The 23,666-nt window shown below is 64.3% G+C and overlaps 2 protein-coding genes across 3 annotated transcripts; one reads left to right on the top strand and one right to left on the bottom strand.

The window, feature by feature from the left end:
- Positions 1-61: 61 nt before the first annotated feature.
- Positions 62-1,415, bottom strand: NR2C2AP (nuclear receptor 2C2 associated protein). Of its 2 annotated transcripts, none has more exons than XM_061351296.1 (5): positions 1,272-1,415; positions 1,102-1,192; positions 891-1,023; positions 608-675; positions 62-377 (listed from the first exon to the last, which is right to left on the bottom strand). In XM_061351296.1, the coding sequence occupies exons 1-5, from the start codon at positions 1,310-1,312 to the stop codon at positions 261-263; spliced, it is 450 nt and encodes a 149-aa protein (XP_061207280.1). In that variant the 5' UTR covers positions 1,313-1,415; the 3' UTR covers positions 62-260. The 2 variants fall into 2 exon arrangements, with proteins under 2 accessions (XP_061207280.1, XP_061208093.1); XM_061352109.1 differs by having other exon boundaries at positions 891-996; positions 1,272-1,414.
- A 6,782-nt stretch (positions 1,416-8,197) lies between these two features.
- Positions 8,198-23,488, top strand: NCAN (neurocan). Its single transcript, XM_061346556.1, has 15 exons — positions 8,198-8,437; positions 13,748-13,827; positions 15,122-15,523; positions 16,767-16,941; positions 17,032-17,159; positions 17,667-17,960; positions 18,287-19,111; positions 19,192-20,313; positions 20,785-20,901; positions 21,047-21,160; positions 21,305-21,463; positions 21,551-21,633; positions 21,719-21,863; positions 22,396-22,578; positions 22,683-23,488. The coding sequence occupies exons 2-15, from the start codon at positions 13,755-13,757 to the stop codon at positions 22,841-22,843; spliced, it is 3,981 nt and encodes a 1,326-aa protein (XP_061202540.1). The 5' UTR covers positions 8,198-8,437; positions 13,748-13,754; the 3' UTR covers positions 22,844-23,488.
- The last annotated feature ends 178 nt before the right edge of the window (positions 23,489-23,666 follow it).

Raw genomic sequence — 23,666 nt, 5'->3', positions numbered from 1 at the left:
TGCCACTTGCCCAAGGAGCAGCCAGGAAGGAGCAGGGACATCATTTATTCATCCATCCATCCATGCAGTCACACAGGCTGTGTCCCACCATGGGCTCAAAGTCCAGCCCATGGATGTCTGCACTAGTGTCCCTCTGTCACTGCCACCCCATGGGACAGGGGGTTCCTCTCAGTCCCTCGGGGTGCAGCTGGGGGCTGTATGTCTGTCCCCCCCTCCACATGGGGAACACAGGCGATGGGGAGAAGCCCCCCTGTGCTGCCCTAGAGCCTCTCCCCCAGCACCCCGAGGTGATACACAACGATCCTCCCAAAGAAGTCCGTGCTGTTCTCAAACGTGATCTTCAGCTTATCCAGCACCGTCTCCTCCACCTGGAATCTGTGGGGGGCCTGTAAAGGATTGCAACAGGCAGGGGGATGCCAGGACACATGGAGACCCCCTCCAAGGGGTGCACCATGGCTGGGGATGTCCAAAGCTGCAGCAGCAGCCCCCACAGGTCTACATTTAAATCACAGCTCTGCCATAGCCCCCCTGCCCTCCACTGCCTCGGGGGGCTCTGAACCCCCTCTGCCAAGGGGCTCGACCCAGCCCACAACACAGCAAAGGATATCTGCATGGCGTTGCTGTCCTCGGGGTACAGGGTGGAGATTCGCTCCAGTGCTTCGCCTGCTTTGCACCCTGCAGGGGACAAAATCCTCCCTGTGTCTGCTCTGCTGCAGGGCCAGGACCAGGTCCCCAGCAGCTTCCAAAGCATCCCAGGTCCCTGCTGTTCACCACTCTCTGCTCCAGCCCATGGCCTCAGCCCTTCCAGCAGTGTGGGAATAACCCTTGTGGGATGTAGGTGTGGGTAAACTGAGGCAGAGGGACCCCGTGCCCCCAGCCCAGCTCCTCACCTTCCAGTGTGCACACCCGGCTGGAGAATCCCCCCTGGAACTGGATGTGAAGCTGCGAGATCTTGACAGAGCAGGGGAACTCCAGGGTGACCCATTGGCACGTGCCCTGAGGGCAGGAGTGACCCCAAGGGCTCTGTCACAACGGGGGGCTCACCGTATGCACAGCTCCCATCCCACCCTCCAGCTCCCGCATCCATCCTCATCCCCAAACCTGGTCCGAGTTCCAGCACGTCTCCTCGCTCGCATCGAACATGTGCTTCTTCCCAAAGTGCTTCACATCCCGGTTGAGCACGGAGCTCACCCTGCGGGGACACGCAATGGGGACAGCGCCAGTGTGGGGACACGAGGCCCCTCTGCCCCCCCCCCGGGGCCGGGACTCACCGTGTGGCAGTGTCAGAGCAGATCAGGGGCTCCACGGGCATCGCTGCCTGCAGAGACAGCGAGGGGTGAAAATGGGGACCACTGGGGACATCCTGAGCAGCACTGGGGAGCCCCAGGCAGTGCTGGGGACACTCCAGCAGCGCCGGGGATACCCAGCAGCATTAGAGGCACCTGGGCAGCACTGGGGACCCCTGGGAAGCAACAGAGACTCACGGGCAGCACTGGGGACCCCCAAGCAACACTGGGGACATCCCGGGCAGCACTGAGGATCCCTAAGCAGCATTGGGGACCCCCGAGCAACATCAGGGACTCGTCAGTGCTTGGGACCCTTGAGCAGCACTGGGGACCCCCCCGAAACATCACAAGGGACGCCCAGCAGCATTAGAATCATTCGGGCTTCACTGCGGAACCCTTAAGAGCCATGGGGACCACCGGGACCATCGCAGCACCACCGGACCCCGCTCCAGCTGCTCCCAGCGCCCATCCCCGTCCCCTCCGGCCGCCCGCACTCACCGCCCGCCCGGCGCAGGAAGAGGCGGAGCAGCTTCCCCGGGACCCACCCCCCCCCCCTCCGATATCCGCCCCCCTCTCCCCCTTCGCCGTTTCGGGGATCTGCGGGAGCAGCGGGCAGAGCCCTGCGATCTGCGGCACCCCCTGAGCCCCCCCCGCATTGCGAGGCTATGGGGAGGCTGCACGCAGGGCCCCCCCCATGCAGCACACCCGGGGGTGACCCCCCCCGGTGCTTCACCCCCTCTGCAAAGGCCTCGTCCCCCCCAAGCCCCGCTCCCGGCCCCCGCAGGGTTCGGGGGGGTTCCCCCTCCCCGGCTCCAGGGGGACCCCGCCGGGCTGGGGTTGGGGGCTGCAGGTGGGGGCCCGGTGCCCTCCCGGGCCAGCGCGGTAGGTGGCACTGTGGGAGCGCGGCTGGGAATGGCAGCGGGGAGGGCAGGGATCCCAGCGCATCCCAGCGCATCCCAGCATCCCTGGGCACCCCAGCGTCCATCCTCGCATGCTCCAACATCCCTGCACACTGGGGTGTTCCTGCACGTGGAGCATCCCTGAACCCTCCTGCATCCCTGCACACCCCAGCATCCCTGAACCCTCCTGCATCCCTTCACACCCCAGCATCCCTGAATGCTCCTGCATCCCTGCACACCCCAGCATTCCTGAATGCTCCTGAATCCCTGTGCACCCCAGCATCACTGAACTCTCCTACATCCCTTCACACCCCAGCATCCCTGAATGCTTCTGCATCCCTTCACACCCCAGCATCCCTGAACCCTCCTGCATCCCTGCACACCCCAGCATTCCTGAATGCTCTTGCATCCCTGCACACCCCAGCATTCCTGAATGCTCCTGCATCCCTGCACACCCCAGCATTCCTGAATGCCCCTGAACCCTTCTGAATCCCTTCACACCCCAGCATTCCTGAATGCCCCTGAACCCTTCTGAATCCCTTCACACCCCAGCATTCCTGAATCCCTGTGCACCCCAGCATCACTGAACTCTGCTACATCCCTTCACACCCCAGCATCCCTGAATGCTCCTGCATCTCGTCACACCCCAGCATGCCTGAATGCTCCTGCGTCTCGTCACACCCCAGCATCTCTGAATGCTCCTGCATCCCTTCACACCCCAGCACTCCTGAATGCTCCTGCATCCCTTCACACCCCAGCATTCCTGAATGCTCCTGCATCCCTTCACACCCCAGCATTCCTGAATGCTCTTGCATCTCTGAACACTCCTACAACCGTGCACACCCCAGCATCCCTGAATGCTCCTGCATCCCTGCACACTCAATCCCTACATGTTCCACCATCCTCCTCCATGCAAGTCACGAGCACAAAGCTCCGGGAGCTCCAACCCTCCTGCTTCCCAGCATGGCAGCCTCACAGCAGGGCCGGCAATCCCACGGGCATCGCAGTGGGAAGCCCGGAGCAGCTGTGCAGGGAGAAATCACCTCCCAGCCTCACCCAGAACACAGGATCTGCTTCAATTGATCCTTCACCGGCACCTGGAGCCGCTGTGCTTGCCTGTGCACACGCATGCCAGGGAGCACACACGCATGTGCTGACACACACCAGCACACGCGTGATGGGCTCCGTTTTCCTCCTCCTCCCTCCCCATCTCCCCCCGCCGACTTTTGCCTGAAGAATTGGGTCAAAACCCGCCGGAGCCATGCTTGCCCCTGGGCTGACTGTGCTGGGGACACATCTGCTCCCCACGTCACCTCCTGTCCCTGTCCCCATCACCCCAGTGACCCTGAGCGGAACGGGGGCAGCGCCCCGGCCCCGGGGGCTCTTCAGCCTCAGCATCTTCCTCACCCTCTCGCTCTCGAGGAACGAGGCAGGCGCTGCCTGGGGCTGTGCCGGCAGCAGCTTGGCGGTGGCGCTGGCTCCCGGCTGCCATCCAGCCCGCCGAGGGGGGCCTTTGCTTCCTATCCAAGAGCTAATGGAACGGCTGCTGCCAAACCAAGGCTCCGGCACCCATCCAGACCCCCCGCTCCCACCGGCCCTGAGCTCGCAGCCGTGAGCCACGGGGGCGCTGGCCCGGTGCCGGTGCCGGCGGTGCAGGAAGCGAACGCCGGTGCCTTTTGTGTGGCGGGTGCCGGCGTGTGAGCTCTGCACCGTGACCCCGGCCTGGCCCGGCAGCGGCTTCCGAAGCAGCCGCGGGTCTGTTGCCCTTCGCCGTTAATGACTCGCTCCGATTGATTCCCACTGCCGTGTAAACACTGGGATTACCGGTGACTGCGGCACGGGCCGCATTCAGCACCGCGGCCCCTCGGCCCGGCACAGGGCCCTGCCTGTTCTCCTCTGCCTTCATTCCCCTCCCTAAGCAGAGGGGTCGCGGGTCCCTGAGGCACCAGAAGGTCAGGATTTGGCACAGCCGGTAACTGATGCTAAATACCAATGTGGTGGCATCTCCACGCTGGGAAGGAGCGGTGCCGAGAAGTGATGGGTGCACCCTCTGGGAGGGGATCGATAAAGGATATATTATAACTATCTTATAATAACCCTGATTTTAAGTCACAAACTGGTGTTTCTCCCAAAGGGGTGAGGACACTGGGCTCATGGTTGTATTGCTGTGGTGCCCGTGTCCTCCCTGCCGGTGCCACGCACAAGGGATGCTGGAGACATGGCACATCAGTGGTGTGGGGTGGGATGTGCCATTAATCAGCTTGGCTCTGCTAATGGGACATGCTGTAGTCAGTCAGCGGGGCAGTTACTGCCCTGCCTTAAATGAACCAGCGCCGTGTCCCATGTCTGCTCCCAGTCCCTGCTGGCTGCTCGCCCCACATCACCCCCTGCACCGTGGAGTGGGTGCTGCGGGAGGGCGAAGGAGCGGGTCCGGCTGCCGGAAGGGGGAAGGGAAGGAGGCAGTTGCTATGGAAACAGAAAATAAAATCAATGCATCCTGCTGTTGGGTTGGGAGGGAAGTTGGGCCTGGCCAGGGCAGGGTCTTTGTGTCCCCAGGGGGATGCTGCACCCCCAGACCCTTCCATGCCCTCACTGCCATGCCCAGGTCGTGCTGTGGGGCAGGTTTGGCACCAGCCAAAAGCAGAAACCAGCCACAGCCGGGGTGAGAAGCGGTGGGCGAGTGGCTGAGGGGAGGATGGAAGTGTCCATGGTGTCCATGGGTCTCAGCCCATCCCCTCCAGAGCAGACCTGGGATCGGGGCAACCTGCCCTGCTCCAGCCCCGGCTTTGGGCAAGGCACGAGATGCCAGTTTGCCCTGTCATGGAGGCGTTCATCCCTCCATCCGTCTATCCATGCATCCATCCATCTATCCATGCATCCATCGTGCACCCAGCCGCCCTCCCGCCCGCTGCCTGTCCCCGTGGCAGTGCCCCGAGCGCTGGCCCCAGCTGCAGTGGCAGAGGCCTCATTAATAAGCCTCTCTCCCGATGAATGTGGCAGCTCTCCTGGAACGGGCTCCATCAGCCGCCCGCGGACCTGAGCGGAATAACAAGCGGCTCCATGGGGCGCGGGATGGGGTCCCCCCGGCAGTGCGGGGACTGGGGCTGCACATGGAGGGTCCCTGGCACCCCGGTCCCTCGGTGCTCAGCACCCGCAGGATGGCAGCGGTGATGCTGCTCAGCACCCTGGTCACAGTGCTGCGGTCCTGGCTGCCAAACTGGGCAGCGCTGGAGCTGGGGAGGGTCCTAGCCTCACCGCCCCCCCCACACTGGCTCTGTTAATGGGGTGACAAGGGTTGCTCACAGAGGGCCAACCTCTCCATTCCCTGCAGTGCTGCTCCCCTGCTTGTCCCCGCACTGTGGGTTGGCCATTGGCCACATCACCTCTCTATTGTGGCTCTTGATAGGAGCGAGACCTGGCTGAGACCTGTCAAACTCATATCATGTGGCTCCTGGCCCCTCTGCTGTCCCCTGGCTGTCTGGGGCCAAGCCAGAGCTGTGCTGGACCCATGGGGACCCCCCCAGCCCCACATTGGAGCTGGAGCCCCATCAGGTCTCTGCACCTCGCAGCTGGATCCCCCCACCATTGCCACTGCACACCCCAATCGCCCCATGGCCACCTCCCTGCGTCCCTGCCACAACAAAGGAAAACATCTCTGGATGGAAACTGCAGGAGGGTCGTCACGGCAACACTGCTGCAGGATTTCACCAGAAACCCAGCGTTCCGGCTCAAAACGATGCTCAGGGCCCTGCTCGCCCTGGCACACACGGTGCCAAACCTGCCAGGGCTGGGAGCAAGGGAGCAGGACCGAGGGATGGAGTCACCCCATCCGCTGCTGCCCCCCGGTGAGGCTGGGAACATGGGGTGCAGTGGGAACATGGGGTGCAGCAGGAACCTGGGGACAGTGGGTGCTGCCTTGTTGGAGAAGCTCTGGGCAGAGCCATTGGTGCTCCTGGAGCAATGCCGCAAGGATGGGCTGGACGTGGGGCTGGGGGTGTGGACTGCACCCTGAGCAGGGCAAGGATGAGGACTTGGGGACATCACCCTGTGCCAGGCAGAGCTGGCTCTCCCACCATGGAATGGCCCTGATGGGATGCTGGGGCTCCAGACTGGGCCCAGAGGGGAGGGGGACCCCATGAAGTCACCTCCCAGCTGGAGGGACCAGCAAGGGGGATACTGGGGCTCCAGATGGGTGCCAGTGGAAGAGCTGGTCCCACCCCCAGCACCAAGGGCTGCAGTCCCCAGGCGTGGAGCTGCTGGCGCAGGGGAGAGGTGTTGTTAAATCCCCATCCATAAGATGCACTGGCTGGTGTCTGTGATGACGTTTATCTGCACTCGAGAGGAGAGCTCCCATATCTCACTGCCAGCACCTTCCTCAGCAAGACAAACAGCAGAGAGGCCTGCCAGGGCCCTGTGTCCCACCAGAGGTGGATGCGTGGGTGCCCAGGGTCCCTCTACTCCCCCCTTGTTGCTCCAAGCCCATGGAGAGGTTTGAGTCTGGCTCTGCTCTTCCATGGCCCCTTCACTCCATGGACCCACTGTGGGTCAGGGTCAAGGCTGGGAGCAGTTTTGTCACCGTGTCCAGTTCTGGTTGGTGAAGGGTGACCCATGGGTGCTGGGGGGAGCCAAGCTCATGGGTGAACCCATCTAATCCCCAGTGTGGGATTGTGCGGATCGCACCCTGCCCGTGCCACCCGGATGAAGCTTGGGAAAGGAAGATGAAGAGGTGGAGGCAACATTTGGTCAGCAGGGAGGCAGCAGGAGGGTGGGATGTGGGTTTTGCTGTGGGTACAGGACCTGGCTGTGGTGGGGGGCAATGGGAGCATCTTCACCCCAAAGAGTGCCCAGTTCCTTGCATGAACAGGGTGAGCATTTCAGAGCCAGCACATGGGCAGTGGTCCTGCTTCTATCACGAACCAGCTCATCCACGCTGGACCATCCTCTCCGCAGCCATCAGTGCAACAAACCCTAACCAGCACCCATGGGTGCCCTTTCCAAAGCAGGATAGATCTGTAGAGTGGCAGCACCGGCCACCTGGATCCGCTGGGAGTAACCAGAACATCACAAATCCCATGGGATCCTCTTCCCAATCCTGGCAAACACCATGGGGGTATTAACCCCTGTGGCTGTCCCCCACACTCAGGCACCTATGTGGGGAGGGGGGATGCCAGCTGCAGGCGCATAAAGAAGGGGAACAGAAGAGCTCTGTGCGGGGCTGTGCCGGGGAGGGGGGGCTCACAAAAGGCAGGAAACGCCGCAAAAACTCTGGCACAATGGAGTCGGAAATGAGAACTTTGCTCTCGGGTTTCCGTGGATCCTATGGGCAAAATGCGGGGGGAGAGGGGGGGGGAATACTCTTTCAGTGTTTGTTGCCAAGTTGTGGGAGACAGGGTGGCATTCTCCATTCACCATCAGGAAGGTGACACCCCCTCCCCGCCGCACGGGGCCATATGGGGGTGCAAAGGGAGTGGGAGATGCTGCTGGTTGAACCCTCTATGGCTTAGTAGGGATTTTGGGGTGCAGAGTGGTTGGAAGATGCTTCCCTGTTTGGAAACCCCCTAAAATCCCACTGCATCCAGGGCAGGGATAGTGTGGGGCACAACGTCTAGGACAGGAAGGACCCCACAGTGACTTTGGGGGGGCTGCAGAAAGGCTGGAAGGGCTGTAAGGTCACCCCTCCCTTTTTGTGGAGATCCCCTAGAATCCCCCTTGGATGCAGCCGGCTCCCCGTGCAGGGATAGGTGGGGATGCTGGATGCAGAGGGGGCCCCCAGCCTACCTGGGGGGGGCTCGGAGTGGTTGGAAAGGACCCATCACCCCCCTTTAAGCACCCCCCATCATTACAGGGACCCCCCGAAGCCCCCGCGATGTGATGGATGGGGAGGGGGCGGCTCCGGGTTTAGGGGGGGGATGGCCCCGGTTTGGGGGGGGGGAAGCGCATGCGCGGCCGCCCCTCGCCCTGCGCCGGGCAGCGCGGCGGGGCGCGGAGCGGGCGCGGGTTCTCCGCCGCTGCGGGCAGGTGCGGGCGGGCGGCACCGGCGGCACCGGCGGGGGGGCCGCGCCTGCCGCCAGCCGCGATTGGCCCGGCCCGGCCCGGCTCGGCCCCCTCCGGGGGGGGTCCCGGCCCGCTGCCCCCCCCCCCTCCCCTTCCTCCTCCTTCCTCCGCGACCCCGCTTTTAAGCCTCCGGTACCGGCGGGGTGCTCGGCTCCACCGGCGGGGATGAGCCTCCGAGCGCCGTGAGCACGGCCCCAGGTACGTGCGGCACCGGCACGGTCCCCGCTGCGGTGCCCGGGGCCGGCGGCACCGCTACGGCAGAAGCGGGACGGACCCGAGCTGGGGAACGCGGTGGGGACAAGGGAGCTGCGGGGGACACAGACTGGGGTGGGGACACTGTGGGTACCGGACACTGTGGGTACCGGACACTGTGGGTACCGGGATGGGGGATGCTGGCCCTGGGGTGGAGAGATGCTTTGACAGGGTTGGGGACACTGTGGGGACTGGGGCTGTCAGGGCTGGGGATGCTGGGGGCTGTGGGGCTGGAGAGGATGCTGCGGTAGGGGCTGCGGGGGGATCAGGAGTGGGGTTGGGGGCACCAGGGCAGGTGGACAATGGGGTTGGAGCCACTGGGGTTGTAGGGATGCCAGGACAAGGGGACAATGGGGACAGTGGGGCAGGTGGACAATGAGGATGGGCCACTGGGGTTGTAGGAATGCCAGGACAAGGGGACACTGGGGACACCAGAACAGGACGACAGTGGAGGGACCAGGGCTGTGGACACAGGGACTGGAGCTGATAGGGGCTGGAGAGGCTTGGGGGCCCCTGCACTGGGGGACACTGGCACTGGGTGTGAAGGTTCCCCACTGGTGCTGCCGGTGGTTCCCTGGCAGGGAAGGAGCTGGGAAGTTTGACATCCCTGGGGTACCCCTGGCTACCGGGGAGGTGACAAGGCTGGCAGCGCAGCGAGGGCTCAGCACCACCACGGGCAGAATGAGTCCCATCCTGCATGCCCTGGCATGGGGACACCGTGAGGCAGGCTGGAGGGCTCCGGGATGCACGGCTGTGGGTGCTGGTGAGGGGTTCATGGCTCCTTGATCCCACACACCGATGCGGGGGCTCAGCAAACCCGGCGCCGGTGAGGAGGCCGGTGCTGGAGGCCCATCTCCGTGCCAGGCCCATCTCTGTGCCAGGCCCACCAGCCCCGGTGCTCTCCTCCCCGCTGGTGGTGCCAGGCACAGGCAAATCCTTTCAGGGCCACGGGGCTGGGGCTCGGGGCTTGCCGTGATGCTGCTCCGGCACTTGAGCTCCCGCGGTGCTTTTGGCTTCACGGGAGGAGATAGAAATGAGGGGGGGGAGGATAAGAAGAGCAGATTCTAACCTGAAGGCTGCAGACTGTCTGCCTAATAAAAATCGCACCCAGCGCAGGGCCCATATTGGCCGGGATCACAGTTTCCCGAGGTGCTAATTTATTCCGGCAGGCTGGGGGGAGCGGGAAGCATCACGTTGCCTGTGAGATGTGACGGCAGCGAGGTTTGCAGAATTCCTTTGTTGTGGGCAGAGAGGAGGGGACGCGGAGCCGGCCCCGCTGCCGGGCTCCTGCCAGGGCCACGCAGCCCCCCGGGGGGCCCTTGGCGGCAGACACCCGGTCCCCGCTGGGGTGGTGGAGGCACCGTGGCGCTGGGAGGGAGGTGGGTGCTGCGGGGGGGCTGCTGGGGTTGGGTGTGGGGTGGTGCTGGATCAGCCCCGTGGGGTGCCCACGGTGAGGGGGGATGTGCTAAGGGGGTGGGCACGGGAATGCTGTGTGCGTGCTGGTGGCACTGGGTGACCCGTGGGGACAGCAGAGGTCACTGGGTCGGTGTCCGGGATGGTGGGCCCCGATAGGGCCGGGGTATCCCAGGGTGGGGTGGCCCGTGTCCTGCTGCATGCAGGTTGCTTTGGTGGATGAGCAGTGCCCCCCCCATCCCCTCCCATGCATCCCAACCCCTTGTCCCCCTGCACTGTCCCACATGTCCCCTCTGCTCCATGGGGACACCGGGGGGTGCTGCCTCACCCATCCCAGCCCATGGCTTGGGGCAGGCGAGGGTGAGAGGAGACCCCCAGACGGGCCGGGTGGTCCCGGCGCCCGATGGCCTGCGAGGAATTAAGCCGGGTTTCAGCTGAAGCTGATCGCCAGCCCCGGCTTTGCATATTCATGAGGCAGATGAATTATTCATGAGGTGACAGCTTGTGACAGATGTGAAAATGCTCGCCGGGGTTGATGGGGGGCGGCTTTGCACCGCCGTTATTTTAGCTTTCTCTCGTCTGCCGTTCCCCGGCTGGGGCAGGGGCTGGGATGGGGACAGGGACCGGCACCGTGTCCCCAAAGGGTTCCAGCCACGTGGCACCAGGGACATGGCTCTGAGCCCATGGCATCGCCCTGGCTGCAGAGAGAGGCCCTGTGCGCGCAGTTCAGCCCCTTGCGTTCGTGGTGGCATGGGCAGTGCTGGCTCCTTGTGCCCCCTTTCTGCCCTGCTGTCACCGCTGGGGACGGCGCGGTGATGCCTGGCATGGCTGAGCCGATGGTCCCTTCCATGGGGATCCTGGGATGGATCCTGTCCCACAGGGATCCGGTTAATGCTGCCCCCCCCATTGGCACATCCAGGATGCTGGTGGTGCTGAGCCACTCTGGCAGCGGCATTCCCTGCCTGTGGTGAGGAGCTGGGATCTGACCAGGACTCATCCTGTTGGTTCCATGGGACTGGGACTTGGCTGTGCCAGCGCCGGGCTGCCTCATGGGCACTGCTGGAGCTGGTTTGTGGGTTACTGGATCTAGAGGAAGTGGGAAGGAGACGGTCTCAGTAACGCAGGAGGTGCTGAGGCTGGGAGGATGCTGCCTGCATCAGCCCCTGGCATGGCGTGGGGGTCCTCGCACGGGGGACACCGCGTGTGCTGCCTCCGGCTCCAGCAGGGATGCAGGATGCAGGGATGCAGGATGCTCGCCCTGACCTTGGGATAAAGTTTTTGCTGGCTCAGCACAGGGCCGGGCTTGGCGGAAGCAGCAGCCAGGGGTCCAGTGTGGGCCTGGGGAGAGCAGAGCGTGGCAGGGACCTTCTTGGTCTCTTTGGCTTGGAACAGAGCCATGGTCCATAAGGAACGTGGTCCTTGTGTGCTTTGAGGCGCAGTGTGTCCTGGGGTGGGGGGAGCCCGGGACCCCCCCGAGGGCACCCCAAGGAGGCAGCAGGAGCTGCTGGTGAGGCCCTTCCCACCGCAGCACCTTCCTGCTGCGAAAGCAGAACCTGAGGAAGTGCTGATGTCAGGGAAGGTGCAGCCAGAGCCCCGCAGCCACCGCTCCCTGGGTGCTGCCAGCCCCGGGGTCACGGTCCCTCCATCCATCCCTGCATCCCTCCGTGCCTGGCCCTGCGTGTGCCCAGCCCTGCCGCTGCCGGGGCAGTGGCTGCAGATCCAAAGAGCAACTTTCCTGTTTAACATTTAAATAAAGCCCGGGCTGTTTACCCAGCGCCGCTGCCGGCATTTGCTGAGCTCCAGAGCAGCGGTGCTGGGTAAACAGCCCACAGCTTCCAGGACTATTTATACACTGGCACCCTAGCGTGGCGCTTTGAGGTCTTCCAGGTCCTCTCCTGGCCCACGACCCTCCCCATCATAGTGCTGCGGTTGTGATGGGGATGGGGCTCTGCTGGGAGCTGGAGCGGCCACAGGCGGGCACGGAGGAGGATGGAGAACGGGAAGGTCTCAGGGATGCTGGGGAGTGGTGCTGGGGAGCAAGACGCTGTCGTTGCCCCACGTGGAAAACTCCCTCGGTTGGGAAAAGTCACCTGGAAGCTGCGGGGGGGGGAGAGTTGGGGGATGCGAAAGAGGAAATGGGTGAGAAGGGCAGAACGGGAGCGTGGGTGGGTCAGGGGTGGGATGTCCCATCCCGCACCCACCGCCGCAGCCTCGCCCAGCAGGTCCCGGGCTGGTGGCTTGATGAAGGACATGGACCGGGGGCTGCCCCCCTGACAGCCCAGAAAGTCAAACTGAGCCTTGCAGCGGGAGGAGCTGGGACCTCCCCGTGGTACCGAGCGGTTTCTGCTGCCCCTCTCAGTAGAAAGACAGCGAAAAGTTTGGTGCTGGGGGATTTCTTCCCCGGAGCATCCCTGAGCGAGGAAGGAGCCGCTGTGGGGGCTGTAGAGCAGCCCTGGGGTTGTTTGGCTCCCAGGGGATGTGGCTGGGCAAAGGGGCAGTGACCCACAGCCTGTTCCCTGCTCCACACCCCAGGAATCAGCCCCCATGGCCAGAGCGGGGTCAGGTCAGCTCCTCAGCTTCCACCAGCAGCAGGGTTTGGAGGCAGAAAGCCCCACAGAGCTGCTGCGGGAGGGAAGGGGCTGCAAATGCTTTCTTCTTTAGGAAAGATAAAACCCACTTTTGCATCCCCCCCAAAGGCCCTTTTCCAGTGCTGAACACTGGGGGGGGGGGGGGGACGGGGGCTCTTTTTTTCTTGCCATTTGGCTCTTTCTATCTATTTTTGTCCCATGAAAGCAGAAGGGACAGAATGAGACATCAAGGGCTGGAAAATGGAGCATCAGGGGTGGGGGAATTTGTGGGCTGAGCTGAAGCCTCGGCTCTGGGCAGCTGGAAGAGGGATGAGGGGCTCCTGGTGTGCCCCCTAAAAGCCAAGTGCTCCCCAGCTCCCTGTCCCGGTCAGGGGACAAGGAACTGATGTTAGATCGGGGGGACCCAGATGCTGTAGTGGGGACCAGCAAACCCCATGGTGGATCTGCCAGTGCATGGGGGACACTGGCTCCGGTTCAAGTTCATGGCCATGTGGATCTGAGCTCCAGCATGGACCCAGGTGGGGTTTTGGGGTGCTGGGAACATCCCTGCTTGGCTGGTTTGGCAGCATGGATGATGGAGCCTGGTTTAAATCCCAGACAAAGCCCGAGGTGGGTGGTGGATGCGGTGGGAGCCGGGTGATGGATGCGGTGGGAACCAGGCAGTGGTTGTGTCCGTGCCACCTCCACGGCCAGGCTGGGGCTGTGTCCGAGTCCCCTCGGAGCCTGGAGATGGGGTGATTTTGGAGCACAGATCGTTGCTGCAGTCAATGGGTGGGAGACGTTCAGCAAGTGCCGGTGCCGGCTTTGTGCTCCCCGCTCCGCAAGGCAGCTCCGGCAGCTGGAGGCATCCGCTGCATGTTAATGCTGGGGGCAGAGCAAGAGCCAGCTCCAGTGCTGCTGGGGGGCTGCGGGACCCCTGCACTTGCCCGCTGCCCCCCCCATGGGATCCGGGTCCCATCTCCAGCAGTGCACTGGGGGGGATGTCACCATGGGTGGCACTGGTGGCAGGGGACACAGGGACAGTTGGACCCTCGGCGGTTGGTGGTGGCACCCGTCCTCCATCCCGACCCCACAGTGAAATCAAACTCCCTCTGGGCTAATGGCATCTTGTGAAGTGGGGTTAATCCTGCTCCCCCCCGTGGCTCCTGGAGGCTGCTGTCAGCCTGGCCCTGCAGTGATTTATGGCCTGATGGCATCACGGACCAGGCGGGGAGCAGGTGAGCGGCTGCCTCCCAGCCCTCTGCTCTCGTTGCAGGTCAAGGATGGTCCATGTGATGGGGGATGCCGGCTGCTGGCTCCTGCTCGGGCTCTCCCTCCTCCCCATCGTCGTCCTGGGTAAGTGCCACCAGGGCTCATGAGCCTATGGGAAACTGCAGCAAATAATGCACATGATAAAGCCATGATAAAGAGCAAGGGTGAATAATAACCAAGGGGGGGCTCAGCCTGTGGCCCCCCACCCGCCTCCCTGCCTGGACTGAAGGGGATTAGCTAGGGAGAAGCCCCCCCCGGCAACCATGGACCCCCCATGCTGGGATCCTGGCACGTGAGACCTTAAATCCTTAATCCCACTGCTGGCATCCAGCTGTGGAGCTGAGACCCCCAGGGATTTGCCATCTCCATGAGCCCCTGTCCCCCCCATCCCTGCCCCCAGGCTTTGGGATCCCCCCACCCTGGCACCCTCCTTGTGCATCTTGGGATGCAATGGCAAATGGGGAGCAAGGGGGGAAGGTGCCAGGCAGGGATTAGTGGCAGGCCCTGGTCCCCCCACCCCAGTGTGGGCAGGGAGAGCTGGGCCCTGGGGATTTCCATGTGCTGGGATTTGTGGTGATGGAGCTGGGAGCCTGCACAGACCGGAGCAGGATTAGTGCGGGAGGAGGAGGAGGATGTGGCGCTGCCACATTTTATCCCAGCATGGGACTGGCTTTGCTGAAGGGGCCACAGGGCTTGAATGGTGCCGAGATGTTGGCGACGGGTTCACCACTGTGGGCAGGGATGGGGAGTGCTGGTATCCCTATGGGGAGCATCATGGGACCCACGGGTGCAGAGCAGCAGCTACAGCCTGGCAGCATCTGGGTTGGGGTGTGAGGGGTTGGGCTCAGCTATGGGTTGAGCCCCAGATTTAAGGGACAAGGTTGGTCTGTGGGCACTCGACAGGGGGGCTGTGCAATGTTCTGCTTCACGCTCTTCCCTGGGGTCCCCAGAAGTGCCCAGAACAGAGCGAACCCTGCAGGGGCTCCCGCCGCCCATCCCCGTGGTACCTGGGCTGCAGGGGCTCCCGCAGCCCATCCCCGTGGTACCTGGGCTGCAGGGGCTCCCTCCGCCCATCCCCGCGGTACCTGGGCTGCAGGGGCTCCCGCCGCCCATCCCCGCGGTACCTGGGCTGCAGGGGCTCCCTCCGCCCATCCCCGCGGTACCTGGGCTGCAGGGGCTCCCGCCGCCCATCCCCGCGGTACCTGGGCTGCAGGGGCTCCCGCCGCCCATCCCCGTGGTACCTGGGCTGCAGGGACTCCCGCCGCCCATCCCCGTGGTACCTGGGCTGCAGGGGCTCCCGCCGCCCATCCCCGTGGTACCTGGGCTGCAGGGGCTCCCGCCGCCCATCCCCGTGGTACCTGGGCGCGTCTCCCCGCAGGCTCGCAGGACGATGGGAAGGTGATCCACATCAACAGGGTGCAGCACGAGGCTGTGCGCGTGGGGCTGGGGGAGCCCGTGGCCCTGCCCTGCCTCTTCCTGCTCCATCCCTCGGCCTCGCTGGGGCCCAACGAGCCCCCCGACCCTCCCCGGGTCAAATGGAGCAAGGTGCGCTCGGCCACGGGCCAGAGGGAGGACGTCCCCATCCTGGTGGCCAAGGACAACGCGGTGAAGGTGGTGAAAGCCTACGAGGGCCGCGTGTCCCTGCCCGGCTACCCCCGGGACCGGTCCAACGCCACGCTGGTGCTGAGCGCCGCCCGTGCCAGCGACGCCGGGCTCTACCGCTGCGAGGTGGTGGCCGGCATCGAGGACGAGCAGGACCTGCTGCCGCTGGAGGTGACGGGTGAGCTGGGCACTGGGGCTGCGGGGCACTGCGAGCACCATGGGTGCCGCTGTGGGTGCTGCACCCTGCGCAGCCTTTATGAGCTGTGCGAGATGGGCAAGCCATGAGCCAGGTAGACCTTGGGCACCCTGCAAAAGCCATGGCCCCCATGCAAGCTCTGCACCCTGTACAAGCTCTGCACCCTGTACAAGCTCTGCATCCCATACAAGCTCTGCATCCCATACAAGCTCTGCATCCCATACAAGCTCTGCACCCTGTACAAGCTCTGCACCCCATGCAAGCCCTACACCCCATACAAGCTCTACACCCCATACAAGCTCTGCACCCCACACAAGCTCTGCACCCCACACAAGCTCTGCACTCCACACAAGCTCTGCACTCCACACAAGCTCTGCACCCTGTACAAGCTCTGCACCCCATGCAAGCTCTACACCTCATACAAGCTCTGCATCCCATACAAGCTCTGCATCCCATACAAGCTCTACACCTTGTACAAGCTCTGCACCCCACACAAGCTCTGCACCCTACACAAGCTCTACATCTCATGCAAGCTCTGCATCCCATACAAGCTCTCATCCCATACAAGCTCTGCATCCCATAAAAGCTCTGCATCCCATAAAAGCTCTACACCTTATACAAGCTCTGCATCCCATATAAGCTCTGCACCCCATACAAGCTCTACACATCATACAAGCTCTGCACCCCGTACAAGCTCTGCACCCTGTACAAGCTCTGCACCCCATACAAGCTCTGCACCCCATACAAGCTCTGCATCCCATACAAGCTCTGCATCCCATACAAGCTGTGCACCCTGTACAAGCTCTACACTTCATAGAAACTCTGCATCCCATACAAGCTCTACACCTCATACAATGCAAACCGTGCACCCCGTGCACCCTGTGCACCCCTTGCACCCTCTACAAGCTATCAGAGCCATGTGCCCCATACGAGCTCTGCACCTCATACAATGCACCCCGTGCACCCCATGCACCCTCTGCAAGCCGTCAGAGCCATGTGCCCCCTACAAGCTCTGCACCCCATACAATGCACCCCGTGCACCCCATGCACCCTCTGCAAGCCGTGTTATCCATGCCCCCATACATGCTCTACACCCCATGCACCCTCTGCAAGCCGTGTTAGCCATGCCCCCATACATGCTCTACACCCCACGCACCCCACGCACCCTCTACCAGCGCGTGCTCCAAGCACCCCGTGCCGGCCCTACCATCCCCTGCCCTTCCAGGCGTTGTCTTCCACTACCGCCCCGCGGGGCAGCGCTACGCCCTGACCTTCCCCGCCGCCCGCCGCGCCTGCCTGCACAACTCCGCCGTCATCGCCTCCCCACGGCACCTCCAGGCCGCCTTCGAGGACGGCTACGACAACTGCGACGCGGGCTGGCTCTCTGACCAGAGCGTGCGGTAGGTGCGGGCATGGGCTGTGGGCTGCGGGCTGCGGGCTGGGACCGCCCCCCCGTGGGGCTGAGCACCCACCGTGCCCCTCTCCGGCAGGTACCCCATCACCCTGTCCCGGCCCGGCTGCTACGGGGACCGCAACAGCCTGCCTGGTGTCCGCAGCTACGGCCACAGGGAGCCCGGTGAAGAGTATGATGTGTACTGCTACGCACGGGAGCTGCGAGGCAAGCGGCACTGCGGTGGTTGGGTGCGCGCTGGGGGGGTCTGGGGGCATCCCTCTGGGGTGATGCTGGGGATGCTGGAGGGGTGCTCGTCATCAGTGACAGGACAAGGGGTGATGGGTTCAGACTGCAATAGGGGAAGTTCAGGTTGGAGATACAGCAGAAGCTCTTCCCTGTGAGGGTGCTGAGGCGCTGGCACAGGGTGCCCAGAGAAGCTGTGGCTGCCCCATCCCTGGCAGTGCTCAAGGCCAGGTTGGACACAGGGGCTTGGAGCAAACTGCTCCAGTGTTGGAATGAGATGGCCTGAAGGTCCTTTCCAACTCAAACCATTCTATGCATCTCTGTGCATGTCTCATCTGCAGTTTGACTGCAGGGACGGGTGCCAGTGCTGTACCACTCACGGTGCTGGTGCCGACTGACCAAGCACGGAGACCTCCAAACTCCCCTTTGCTGTCAGGCCCATCACAGCTTCCTGTCACTGTGACCCCAACGGGCTCTGCTCTCTTGCAGGAACCGTGTTCTACGCCACGGCACCGGGGCGCTTCACCTGGCAGGGGGCCCGGCGGCACTGCCAGAGCCGGGGCGCTTCGCTGGCCACCACCGGGCAGCTCTATGTGGCGTGGCGGGAGGGCCTGGACCAGTGTGACCCGGGCTGGCTGGCGGACGGCAGCGTGCGCTACCCCATCCGCCTCCCGCGCAGGAAGTGCGGCGGCGATGCCTCCGGTGTCAGGACCCTCTACCAGTTCCCCAACCGCACCGGCTTCCCCCCCACCGCCTCCAGATTTGATGCCTACTGCTATAAAGGTAAGGGGGAATCGGCTGGAATGGCAGCACCATGTTCCTTCCGTAGGCTCCCCCCCAGCCCCGGCCCTTCTTCCCTTGGGAATTGGTGGGCACGGCCGGGAAAATTGCTGTGAATGAATATTTAATTGGGGAATTAATGAGATAAATGAGGAGAGCTGCGCTGGGAGGGAGCCCAGCTCCATGCATCACCCTGGCGCGGCACAAGCCACGCAGTGCCCGGTGCCAAGACCCAGAGGGGGGGATGTGGGTCCCCAGTTGTGCCCCCAGTGCCTGTCCTGCCCCTCAGTCCCACCGCTGGCACAGCTGATGCTGTGGTCTCACCGCAGCACACGCAGCCGAGGGACAGGAGGAGCAGGAGGAGCCGGTGCTGCCCGCGCCTGACCCACTGAGCAGTGATAACGTGTTGGTGGAGCACGGCGAGGACGCTGGCACGTCGGGGGACATCCGGGACAGCGCACACAACCGCTACAGCCTCCTGCCGCAGCCAGGCCCCGTGCGCCTGGGCGAGGATGAGGATGAGCAGTTGCAGCCGCCCAGCAGCAGCCCGGTGCCACAGCGCGGTGATCTTCCTGGTGCTGCACCGACACAGGCACCGGCGGCTCGCGGGCTGGGTCATGGCACGTCCCTGCCTCCCACCACAGCCTCCTCGCCAGCGTGGCCTCATGAGGATGAAGCTCTCAATGTGGTGGACCAGGCACCAGTGAGCTCCCAGCAGGATCTGGCCAGCACCAGCCCAGCACTGCCGGTGCACGGAGACCCTGAGGAGCCCCCAGCTGCACTCGTGCCACAGTCCCAAAGCCCAGACCAGGAGCACGTCACCAGCTCAGCACCGGCACCGCAAGGGATGGGGACAGAACCTGGAGTGGCAGCAGAGACCCCCAGCACCCCACTGGCCAGCTCCCGTGCCCCACGGCAGAGCAGCTACCCCGGGCTCAATGGGCGCTACTTCCAGCTGCAGCGGCAGAGCCGGGAGCCCACAGTGCCTGGGGACCCCATGAGGACGGTCACTGAGGCCCCTGTCCTGGCCCTGGAGGTGAAGGAGGCTGCGGCCAACGCAGTGGAGATGTGGAGCATCCCCCATGGCAGCACTGAGAGCACCCAGTGGGAAGGCACCAACTCACCCTCCAACACGGTGGAGGAGATCGACCCTAGTAAGTGATGCTCAAAAGCAGCCGGGAGAGCCCCAGTGCTGCACCAGCGTGGGGACCCCATGGCTGTGCCTCTCTTGCAGAGCTGATGGCACCGGCCCCGGCACCGGCGTCACCCTCGCCACAGGCGCCTGCCCGCAGGGATTCACCGTGGTGGAGCCCCCGCGCCCCCGGGGGACCCGCACGGACGCTCCCTCCGCCGACCCCATCCCCTGCAGCTCCCCACGGTGCCCCCGGTCACCAGGACGTCACCGCCACCGGGGCTCAGCCCCGTGTCCCCAGCGCCCGCGGGGACTCCCCCCGGCCCCCCGCCGATGCCACCGAGGACTTCTCCGGTGATGCCGTGTCCCAGGAGGACGGTGGCCCCGTTCCCCCCCGGCCCCCACTGCCCCCGGCCCCGCTGGTGGCCGAGACCCCCGAGGTGGTCCCTTGGCACCGTGGTGCCGGCAGTAACGGCAGCGGGGCCCCGGGTGACGGCTCGATGGAGAGGCAGAAGAAAGCGGTGACCTTCCTGCACCCAGGGGGCCCCTCCATAGGGGACCCCACCAGCGCTGGCCCCACCGAGGTGGCTGCCCCCCAGCCCCAGGACAGGCTGAGCCCCACAGCTCCCCATGGGCCACCCGAGCTGCCGGCCCAGTACCGGGATGCTGGGAAGGGCTCAGTCCCGTCCAGCAGTGGAGCAGCCGTGTCCCTCCCGGTGCGGGATGTCCCCAGTGAGGTGACCCCATGGGCTCACACTGAGTGGCCGGTGCTGGAGCCAGCAGCCGAGGAGGGATCCACAGGCTTTGCCCCTGGTCCCACCAGCCGCGCTGCCCCAGGGCTGGGGGGAGCAGAGCGTCTCCTCCTGTCCCCCCCCGACCCACAGCAGCGCCCCACCAGCCCTGGCCCCCCGGGTGTCCCCAGCCATGAGGACGCACTCACAGCCCCTGGCGAGGAGGATGCCTCCGGAGAGGTGAAGAGGGAAGAGCCCCCCGTGCCCCTCGGCTCCACCATCGGCAGCCCCTGGCCATCACCCACTGCCCCCCACCCATGGGAGCCGGAGGCACCGGAGTCCCCGGGTGCGGGGCCGCTCTTTGAGCCCTCCATGGCAGCAGAGCAGGAGGGAGCCCCGCTCCTGGATGCTGACAGCGGGAGCGGCGAGGAGCCGGCACTGGAGGAGCGGGAGCTGCTGGCCTGGGCAGGCACTGACAACGCCAGCCTGCACGGTGAGCGCGGCGCTGGTGGGCACAGGGCCGGGGGGCAGGAGAACCCCGGGGTCGTTTCCCCTCCCAGTGCGGTGCCAACCTACGGGGTTGACTGAGGTGGAGGTTTGGGGGCGTCTCTCCATTGACCCAAACCAATTCACTGGCTGGGGAGCTTCCACCAGCGGTGATGGGGCAGGAGCGGGTCCTGGGCTCCTCAACAGGAGCTGGGCAGTGAACAAGAGGGGAAAGCATCCTCTCTGCACAGTTAATGCTTGCAGTTGCTAATAGCAATGCCAGTGGAGAGGCGACTGCTGGCGGGATGCAAACGGGCAGCGCACACGTCTGAAGTGCAGAGCCTCGAGCAGGCGGAACCGGCACCGTGTGCGGCAGCCGGCAATGCCAGGGCATCTGCCCTGGTTTCCCATTGCCTCGGTGCTGCGCGGCCCCCCCCGCCCCTCACCCTGGCTCAAGGCACCCGCTCCCACCCCGCAGCTCCATCAGACCCCTGCCAGACCAACCCGTGCCTGCACGGCGGGACCAGCCGCGCCAACGGCACCGTCTGCGGCTGCAGCTGCGCCCCCGGCTTCACCGGCGAGAACTGCGAGATCGGTGCGTGGTGACCGCGGGCCTCGAACCCGCGGGCTTGGGGCTGGGGAGCCCCCGTCCTCGGTCACTGCGGGCAGCGGTGCTGGAGGGGACGGTGGTTTGGGGGTGTGAGGGGGTCTAAGCCGCAGCCCCCCCCGTGTCCCCGCAGACATCGACGACTGCTTGTCCAGCCCCTGCCAGAACGGTGGCACCTGCATCGATGAGGTCAACTCCTTCGTCTGCCTCTGCCTGCCCAGCTACGGCGGCAGCCGCTGCGAGAAAGGTGGGGAGCGCAGCCAACGGGGTGTGTGGCCATGGGGGCCCATGGGACACTGCTCAGTGCCTGTCCCTATGGGGGTGAGTGAGGGGAGCTGCTGCCTGCATCGCCCTGGCGGTGGCCGCCCTCACCGTCCCCTCGTCCCTGCAGACACGGAGGGCTGTGACCACAACTGGCACAAGTTCCAGGGTCACTGCTACCGGTACTTCTCCCGCCGGCGCTCCTGGGAGGATGCGGAGCGGGATTGCCGCCGCCGCGCCGGGCACCTCACCAGCATCCACTCGCCGGAGGAGCACAGCTTCATCAACGGTAGCCCCCATGCACAGCTCTGCGAGCATCAGCACCCCTGCGTGCTCTCTGCTTTCCTATGCAAGCCACGGGTCCCTCTCTCCATAGGCTTTGGGCACGAGAACACCTGGATCGGGCTCAATGACAGGATTGTGGAGCAGGATTTCCAGTGGACCGACAACACTGGCTTGGTGAGCCCCTCGGAGGGGCACTGTGGGGCTCAGGGTGCGGGCAGGGGGGGTACAGGGGTTCTTACCCTCTCTCGTGTCCCACCAGCAATATGAGAACTGGCGGGAGAACCAACCCGACAACTTCTTTGCGGGCGGTGAGGACTGCGTGGTGCTGGTGTCCCATGAGATTGGCAAGTGGAACGACGTGCCCTGCAACTACAACCTGCCCTACATCTGCAAGAAGGGCACAGGTACCCCTGCCCCGGTGTCTCCATCCCCATCCTGAGCCCAGGTTGGATGGGGCAACCTGGTCTAGTGGAAGGTGGCCAGGGATTGGAGCTGGAGGAGCTCTAAGGTCCCTCTCAACCCAAACCATCCCATGATTCTGTGATCCCAGACACCTTCTCTTCAGGGAAACCTCTCCCAGCCCTCAGTCCAGAAAACCTCAAGCAGTTCCCCTTAATCTCCATTTTTCCTCCCCACAGTCAATTCCTTCCTCTCCACTCCAGTTTGTTTCATTTCCCACCATTAAAACTATTAAGCCTCATCCCTTATCTCCGAAGTTCTATTAACCTCCAGCTGCTCGCTGGGATTGCGCCGGCCGCAGTTTAATGATGCTCTTGCCCCAGTAAGGCCGTTAATTAATGAAGTAAATCCTGGGGAACATCTCGCTGCCAACCCGATGCCAACTCCTAAAGCATCCACCACGCTCCGGCTTGCAGAGAGTGGCATTGGGTGTCTGGTGATAGGGGGGTGACGTGGGTCTGTGTCCCCCCCCCCCAGTGCTGTGCGGTCCCCCACCGGAGGTGGCGAATGCCTTCACTGTGGGGAAGAAGAAGGAGAAGTACAGCATCCACTCCAGTGTGCGCTACCAGTGCGAGGAGGGCTTCACCCAGCGCCACGTGCCCACCATCAAGTGCCACAGCACCGGCAAGTGGGACCGGCCCAAAATCCTCTGCACAAAACGTTAGTGGGGACTAAGGGGGGTCCAGGGAGGGCCAAGGCACCGGGTCCATCCCAGGGCCGTGGTTCCTGACCCTGTCGTGTCCCCTCTTGCCCCCGTTAGCCAGGCGGTCGCACCGAGCGCGGCGGCACCACCACCACCGGCACAGCCACCAGCACCACCAGCACCACCACCACAAACCCCGCAAGGAGCGGCGAAAACACCGCAAGCACCTCCGGCTGGACTGGATGGAGGAGGGCCACTACTTCTAGAGCCGCGGGACAATGAAGCACAAGGGTCCCCGATGGGACGTGGTGACATTTCCCAACCCCTTCCCACCCCTTCTCTTTTATAACCCCCTTGGCTTTAGCTCCTAGGATGCCCGGCCCCGTAGGGAATAGGATCCAGAGGGGGCGGCTGCGTGTGCGTCCCCAGCCCTCCCTGCATGCCCCATACTCAGCCCCCTCCTCGCCTGGGGTCGAGCCCCCAGCCCCGCTTGGGGACCCCCCCATCCACCCCTGGGGGCTGTTCCCTGGCTGGGCTCTGGTCCCCTCCCCAAAGGGGGGGTTAATTTGCCTCCCCCCCATCTCCCACCTTGGCCACGTGTCTCGCTGGCCCAGGGTGGCTCTGGTTTTTTAGCAGCCCCCCCCATTTCCCCACCCCAGCCTTGCCCATGGGGGACCCTGCCTGGCACTGACGATGCCACCAGGGCCGGGTCCTGCTCTGCCGCCCAGGCCGGGCTTGGTTTGGTTTTCCCCGTCCCCATCCCCTGTCGGGTCCCCGTTGGAGTCGGTGTGTGTGTGCGTGCGTGTGCGTGCGTTCGGCGCTTTCTGATCTCTGCTGTTTGCGACGGGCATTGCCCCCCCCCCCCCCCCCATTTCTGACTCTGCCTTTCTGTACTGCTGGACATTTTAATAAAGTTTTTTAAGAGTTGAGCAGCCCCATCCCTGGCAGTGCTCGAGGCCAGGTCAGACACAGGGGCTGGGAGCAAGCTGCTCCGGTGGAAGGGGTCCCTGCCCAGGGCCCAGGTTGGGACTGGGGGAGCTTGAAGGTCCCTTCTAACCCATAACCATCCCATGGCTCTCCCAGGGCTCGTTTTCCAGCCCCACCG

Source organism: Neopsephotus bourkii, unplaced genomic scaffold (genome assembly GCF_033783945.1).
Source record: "Neopsephotus bourkii isolate Nb327-2 ecotype Australia unplaced genomic scaffold, CSIRO-AGI_Nbou_v1 NB_2, whole genome shotgun sequence".
Taxonomy (NCBI): Eukaryota; Metazoa; Chordata; class Aves; order Psittaciformes; family Psittacidae; genus Neopsephotus; species Neopsephotus bourkii.
The sequence above is the reverse complement of the archived record's forward strand: the minus strand, read 5'-3'. Positions and strand labels throughout refer to the sequence as shown.

Coding starts and splice junctions, on each gene's coding strand:
- NR2C2AP (XM_061351296.1), bottom strand. CDS start 1,312: ATGCCCGTGGAGCCCCTGATCTGCTCTGACACTGCCACACG. Junction 1,193..1,271: donor TGCTCTGACACTGCCACACG/GTGAGTCCCGGC, acceptor GTGTCCCCGCAG/GGTGAGCTCCGTGCTCAACC. Junction 1,024..1,101: donor CGTGCTGGAACTCGGACCAG/GTTTGGGGATGA, acceptor CCGTTGTGACAG/AGCCCTTGGGGTCACTCCTG.
- NCAN (XM_061346556.1), top strand. CDS start 13,755: ATGGTCCATGTGATGGGGGATGCCGGCTGCTGGCTCCTGCTCGGGCTC. Junction 13,828..15,121: donor CCTCCCCATCGTCGTCCTGG/GTAAGTGCCACC, acceptor GTCTCCCCGCAG/GCTCGCAGGACGATGGGAAG. Junction 17,160..17,666: donor CTACGCACGGGAGCTGCGAG/GCAAGCGGCACT, acceptor GCTCTCTTGCAG/GAACCGTGTTCTACGCCACG.